Below are 6586 nucleotides of genomic sequence, written 5' to 3'. Positions count from 1 at the left end.
CAGCCAGGGTCTATTCATCTCTGTCACAGAGTAATAATGGAGAGCTGTGAACACTAATGTGCACGAGGGAAAACACAAGAACATGCTCTGCAGACAGACATGTTTGCGTTGCTTGACCAGGACTGACTCCATCCCTTCATTGTGCACTAATAAGGCTATTTTTTTGAGTTAATGCTGCAGCACTATTTTAACAATAATGTTCAGCGGGATTTCATAATTTCAATTAAAGTTGTTTGTGCCATTCAAAAGAGGCTGTTGGTGTGAAAATATAGCCGCTGCCAGACAGGAAAACCTTTATAGAACACACTCGAGTACATGGATCTGTTTTCCATTAAGAACATACAAGTAGCTCAGTGAACAGTCATGGCTTGCATCCAAGGAAAGGTTTCCTTAGGGTCTATTAAAGATGGATCACTTCAAATGTTGATGTCAGCTACATCAAGTGACTTTTCTTTGGCTTCCCCAGAGGTCAGCTGGTGGGTAAGATTCTCCTCTGCACTTAGAGGTAAGAGGTAAATATACATCTGTGTAAACAAGTGTGACTGACAGTCTGAGGCGGTGTCATGGGAGCACAAGGGCCTCCATATGTGGATAAACAGAGAAGGGAGGGTTGTGTCTTTCTCAGTATAGCATGCTCTTATGGAGAGAAAGGGAGTCCATGTTTGCCTGTCAAAACGGAAGAATAGGAAACACGGGCTGCTTGCAGGGTCAGTGGGAGCGGCTTCAAACCCTCCTTTGTGCTCTCGGGCCTGTGCCGGAGACAATGTGGATAATGAGGGAGGTTTTTGGCCCAGGGTGCAATGCACATGGACACACAAACACACAGGGGAAGCACCTCACCCTGGCCCCGGGGAACCTAACTAGCCAGCTGTCTCAGCTTCTGTCCCCCTGGGGCCAAGCCCTCTGTACAGATTATGCCCCAGAAAGAGACGTGATTGATGTCACTGGATACATCGTGTGGGCTGTTCAAAGTCACTATTGCTTGATAAGAATAAGTGCACATTATAGGACAGATATTGGCCCACATTGTTTGCTTTCTGTCTCAAGAGGAATCAGATGACATCTTGGACGGAATAAAAAAAAAAAAAAAAACTAGAGTTCATCCAAGCTCATCAGAGTTAATCTAATTTCAAAGAAATGCCCCCCGCCTCAGTTCACACTCTCTTTTAAGTACCTCTAAATCCTAAAACATAAAGACATTTAAAGTAGTCTTTTCTGTATTTACTCATTAATCATCTTCATGAGGCCAACGATGCCTTACTGTGTCAACCTTTCCAGCTCATATTCTTAATTTATTGCCATCAGTGAAATGAACGCCAGGTTTACAAGTGTGTCCTCTGCTCGTAAAATGCCAACATCTGCAGCAAATCAAAGCAGAGCAATATGGAAACTAATGAGTTAAAAAACAAGATTCTACTTTCGTTTAGGGGGCATGTAAAATAGTAGAACATCATGTTTCCCAAGATCACAATTCAAGACATTTTTTACCCCCGAAAATGTGTGTTTCGCCTGTTCACCAGCGCTGTGGCTCATTTTCAGTTTGTGTACAGGTCACGGGAATTGGATACAAACCGGTTCCTTCGTCCCTGAGTGACTGAAGAGACTAAAACAAACAGCAGCACTTTTCATCAGGCAGTGTAAATGTTTGTGTTTGAGAAATCATGGGTCTAGAGGACCTCCGGGGACTCTCTGAGGTGGCAAAGACGAGAAAATAGTTTAATTTAGCCCATCTGTGATCCCACTCATTGATTATTATTTGGATGAGAGGATGGGCTTCTTCCCCCTGTTGCTTTCAGTAAGCGCAATCCGAAAGAAAGAGAAGCCGAAAGTCTTTTTCAGGACGTTATCTAACGGCCTCTTGTAGCAATGAGAAGTTTATGAGCCCACACCGACGCCTGTAAGGACTGGACGGGGAGGGACTTTCGGGACACTACATGCGCAACAAGTCCAAGGGCGCATAAACTGCGTGATGACAAAGAATGACAACACGGTATGCAGCGGTTCAAACAGAAGCACTTTAAATGGATCGTGAAGGGAATATTTCTTGATTTCTTCATGCTGCCGGCGCGAAAGGTAGTGTCGCCGAAAAGTTTACCCGGACTGTGAAAACGCACTTTTGGAAGTTTTCTCCAGAGCACATGACAGAAGCCGGTTTGTAAGACTGTTGTTCAGAAATGTCAGCATTTAAAACCAGCGATGTTTAACTTTATTCCTGGTTTAAAAGCAAAAAAACAGCGAAAGTATTCAGCTCATTACAGCGCAGCAGGTGACGAGCGGGGTTTGGGATCTGGACTTCGGCTCAGGAACGGAGGAAACTTTATTGTAACGGGAGGCAATGTGAAATGGTCCCTGTTCGTCACAGAAGTTGGGACGACATCACTTGAAAATAGCGGGTTTCTGTCCTTTTTTGTTTCTTCTTCTTATATTTTAAGTTATCTCAGTCCACAATGAGGGCGCTGACTTTATTGTGCGTAATAGTCCTGCTGTGCAAGTCGAGCCTGAGCAATAGAAACTGCCCGGATCTGATCATTGACAGCTGTCACTGCTCCGTTGAGAGGTCCAAGGAGTTGAGTAGGCAGCAGGTCCGAATCAAAGTTGTGTGCGACGACGTGGATCTGATGGACACCCTACAGCCCAGCTTCTTACCCAACAGGACCGTTTCGCTGTAAGTAGGAGCAGTCAAGACTTTCACGTCACTAATATAAAGCCCACACACGAGGTAGTTTGTGTTTGTGAGACAACATATAACGGATTATCAGGAAGAAAACAGTGTGGGAAAAGTACAAAGATAATTTTATTTCCTCTATTTTCCAATTCATCTACGGGGTCCCCGGGCCCAGTTAGGGCGTCTGCCTGCACGAACAAGAGCATTAAGTGTTATAAATTGATTCCACACAGTTAAACAACTTTGACATAATTTACCAGTAAGTCATTTATCGAGTTGCAGAAGAATAGTACACATCAAAGAATAATGTTACCTTGTACTGTTACCATAAATATGTTGTGAAATATGTGGTTGGCAGCCAGCCTTTCTGCAACCTTATTACATTATTACCATTACTGCCCCTGCCCACCCAGCCCCACTGCATTAAGGATGCCACTGAAAGGTCACTAAACTTACCCAAGATGCACTCTTCTAACAAAATGATTAAAAAAAAGATACACATCAGATTGGTTCCATTTCAAAATCAGAGTGCTAGCAAAGTCGCTGAGGTAATCCCCACAGTCATAGATGTGACGTATAATAAGTAAATAATAATGTATAATGTAGTGTACCTAATATTCTTCTTTATCTGCCAAACCTTGAATTAACCTTGTAGTAACTTGCAATTTAAAGAATCTCTTTGTTATCATATTCTGTTTTCCACACTGTAACTGATTTCTGTGATTAGAACAGTATTATAGGGGAGCGCCAAAAGTAAGATACTATTATAGGTTTATACGGTACGGTTAATACTGGCATCCAGCTGCCAAAAAGTTTCTGTTAAATATAGAGAAATCTGTTTACACTTCCCCGTTTAAAAAATAAAATCAGGATTTTATTATATACCGCCTTTTCAGTTTGATTTACTCTTATTGCTTATGGTTAAAGAAATGAGGCCGTTAGTTAGCACGTCATAATTAATTAAATAATAAAGAGATTTTATAACTGGAAAAACTGGTCAAAGACTGATCGATAAGTGAAATGAGATCATTGTTAACTCTGATGATCAGTCTATTATTTGGATGGATTAATTATAAAATTTAGCAGCATTTTTTTTTTTTAATTTTTGAATATAACTGTAAATGAAACTAATGAAAATGATTGCAATTCTAACCCTTTTAACTGTTTTTAATGTGTTAGTCTCACATTTCCCAAAAGATCAGCAGGTGAAGAAAGGAGAGATAATATGTACAAAGAAATGCAAGAAATGGGTTGCACATACACACATATCAATAGAACGAATAACAGTCACAAAACATCACAAAAAATGGTCCAAATGAGATGCTCTAGGTTCAATAAGTTCTGTAATTCATTCTGTTTATATGGTGCAACTCAGTCTGTCAGCGTTCTCAGAATGTTTTCTGGTGGGTTACTGGGAATTAATCCATCCTGAACTCCGCTCTGATGAATGACAGTTTTACATTACAGTCTTATGCACTGGCAGAGTATGCAGGAGGCATTTACTTCTCTTCCTGTTCCTGTACTGACGGGGGTGTTTAGTATGCTGTAATGAAGAGTGATCACTGTTTGTCTACATGCTGTCTGTAATTTCAAAAGGGAGAGAGCAGAAGCTAGTCCTTGTAAAATCCTGCTCTTATTACTAGATCACTAATTCAAAGAATAGTTTGAAAAATCTATTCCTTAGTGTGTTTCTGGACCCACTTTGAGATCTACCTTCCCCCTGTTAGTGACAGTCAGACCTCATCCATTGCTCACATCTGCATAAATCGTTCTCCCTACCCTCGGTGCTGTTTAGAGGTGCAGTTACCTTTACTGTATTGAAAGTCATTTAAACATTCATAGATTTTGCTCTTCCACACCATCTTGGAGAAATCTCTCTTAGTATTCATCTGTGTCTCTCTTGTGGATGAAATAGCACTTCAAACACTTGAGGGGTTGATAACTTTTCCCCCCACCTGCTCCCTCTCCCCTTCTCTCTCTGCAGGTGCACAGATTGACGGCAAGATTAATAGACTGCTTTATTCACGGAAACTCGAGGTCTGCCTTTGGAGTGTAAAAGCAAATACTTAATGTAAAGGCCCTTGACAAGTTACAGGCGACTACTCATTCTGAACCACAAGCATAGTTGATTAATGGTAGCACTTTGCTTATAGCAGTTTATCTGGAGTGGTGTTTGTTTCCGTGCAGGCAGAGCTGCTTTTGTTTCTTTTAAGTGGGGAATGGTTAAAAAGCTTTGTTTTATCCTCGGCGTTAGTAAAAGTGGAGGCGTTTTTAAGGTTTCGCAGGTACTAACGAGGTTTGATTTTTTTCAAAGCGGTCTACACAGAAAGATAAAGTAAAGGTTAACCTTCACAGTACACAGTAAGTAAGCATCAAACTACAGCGATGCAGATCGAAGCGTCTCCTTCTTTCTGAGTTTGCCTGAGAAATTCGAGGTAGTGTGTGAGCTGTGCTATGAGCCGACATGTACAAGTAATTCTACACCTCACCCAGCACTATTCCTTGGTGAACTCCATTCTACAGCAGAGCTCTTACCGGCCAGGAAGCAGTTTTCCTGCGTTAGGAAATGTGACCTTTGTCAGGCTAAAGTGACCTCCCCTGCGTGCTCTTTTGTTTAGATGTGCTGTACAAATAAACATATATCAGGGGAAGCATGTACATACCAACCCCCCCCCCCCCCCCCCCCCCCCCCCCACCCCATAAACTGTCAGCAAATTTCCCAAATGTCCTTCGGCATGCTCTCTTTATTTTCTCCTGATCTCACCACCTACATAGACAATGAACCCCTTGTAGAGCCATTTCCTCAATGACAACCTGAGCACAGTATGTCACGTTCAAGTGTACCGGCCCAGATCCGAGCGCCACTTCTGATTAGAGGCACAGATTGTGCTTTGTTGGTTTTCTTTTTGCGTTTCAGTATTGTATCTATAAAATGTTTATGAGGAACAAGCCCTGCAATAATGCGGCGCCCTGCGACTGCCAAAGAAAAACAACTTAACGAGCAAATGAAAGAACATTTGCATAAACGAGAGAGATGAAAATGAACTGTATGAGAGAGCGTGTCAGTAAGTCTGTGAGCCGCACAGCGCCCTCGATTAACACCTCCGCCTGTTTTCCTTATCGTCCACGGGGAGGGGTTGGAGTTGAAGAGTTTAGAGCTTGTCCTGACAGCTCTGTTGACCTTGGGACCTATCTGGTGTAATCGTTTCAGCAGTGCACAGAAGCACGGGCGCCATTTCACTGCAGAGAGTAGCGGCTGAGATCGTTGCTGACACTTGTCTTAGGCAGTGGTCCAGCAGGACCACGCCTCGCTCATCTCAGGAAGAGGAGGAATAGATTGTGGAAGAGATGCATGGATGGTTGTGGGAGGGGGAGATGGGAGATTCAGAGTAAAAAAAGCAGTTAAAGGACTTAAAGGAGTGACAGAGAGGATGCTGGGAAAGTGAGGATGTCAAGGGTTTGGTAGAAAATCACCTGAGGGCTTAGACTGATGATGAGAGTGATACTGAGGAGATGCGACCACTGCAAACAGTTGGGATGTGGAGGTGCTTGCACACTCCACACTCACAGCTTACTGTAAGTGAGCTTGTGAGTCTCTGCTCTGCTGGAATCTACATTCAAAGACATACTGCACATACAGTGCACTAGCATAATTGACAACTTTTAATAAACATTACAATGTTTGTACTGCTGCTTTTCTCTCTCTTGCTGAGTTGCTTTGTTGCAGCCTGACCCGGGTCATGTACTATTTGCATATTGTTTGAATACTCATATATTACCTGCTGAGAGTAGCTCAACATGTGGAAGCTTAAACTGGATTTCACATATTTTTCAGCTGACTGTTCTACAACCACACTTTCTCCTGTGGTCCTGTGTGTTAACATAGTACAAAACAGGTAAGTCAGGCTGCAGTTTCTACAC

At 42.5% G+C, this 6586-nt stretch overlaps 1 protein-coding gene across 1 annotated transcript in view; it reads left to right on the top strand.

Annotated features, from left to right (window-relative positions):
• The first annotated feature begins 1974 nt into the window (after positions 1–1974).
• LOC134639925 (adhesion G protein-coupled receptor A3) overlaps positions 1975–6586 on the top strand; it is a 184095-nt gene continuing 179483 nt past the window's right edge. Inside the window, exon 1 of the mRNA XM_063491443.1 lies at positions 1975–2665. Within this exon, the coding sequence (XP_063347513.1) occupies positions 2448–2665 (218 nt within the window). The 5' untranslated portion in view covers positions 1975–2447. The remainder of the gene's footprint in view (positions 2666–6586) is intronic.

Source organism: Pelmatolapia mariae, linkage group LG13 (genome assembly GCF_036321145.2).
Source record: "Pelmatolapia mariae isolate MD_Pm_ZW linkage group LG13, Pm_UMD_F_2, whole genome shotgun sequence".
NCBI classification, from domain to species: domain Eukaryota; kingdom Metazoa; phylum Chordata; class Actinopteri; order Cichliformes; family Cichlidae; genus Pelmatolapia; species Pelmatolapia mariae.
Note: the sequence above shows the minus strand (reverse complement) of the source record. Positions and strands in the feature narration are given on the sequence as shown.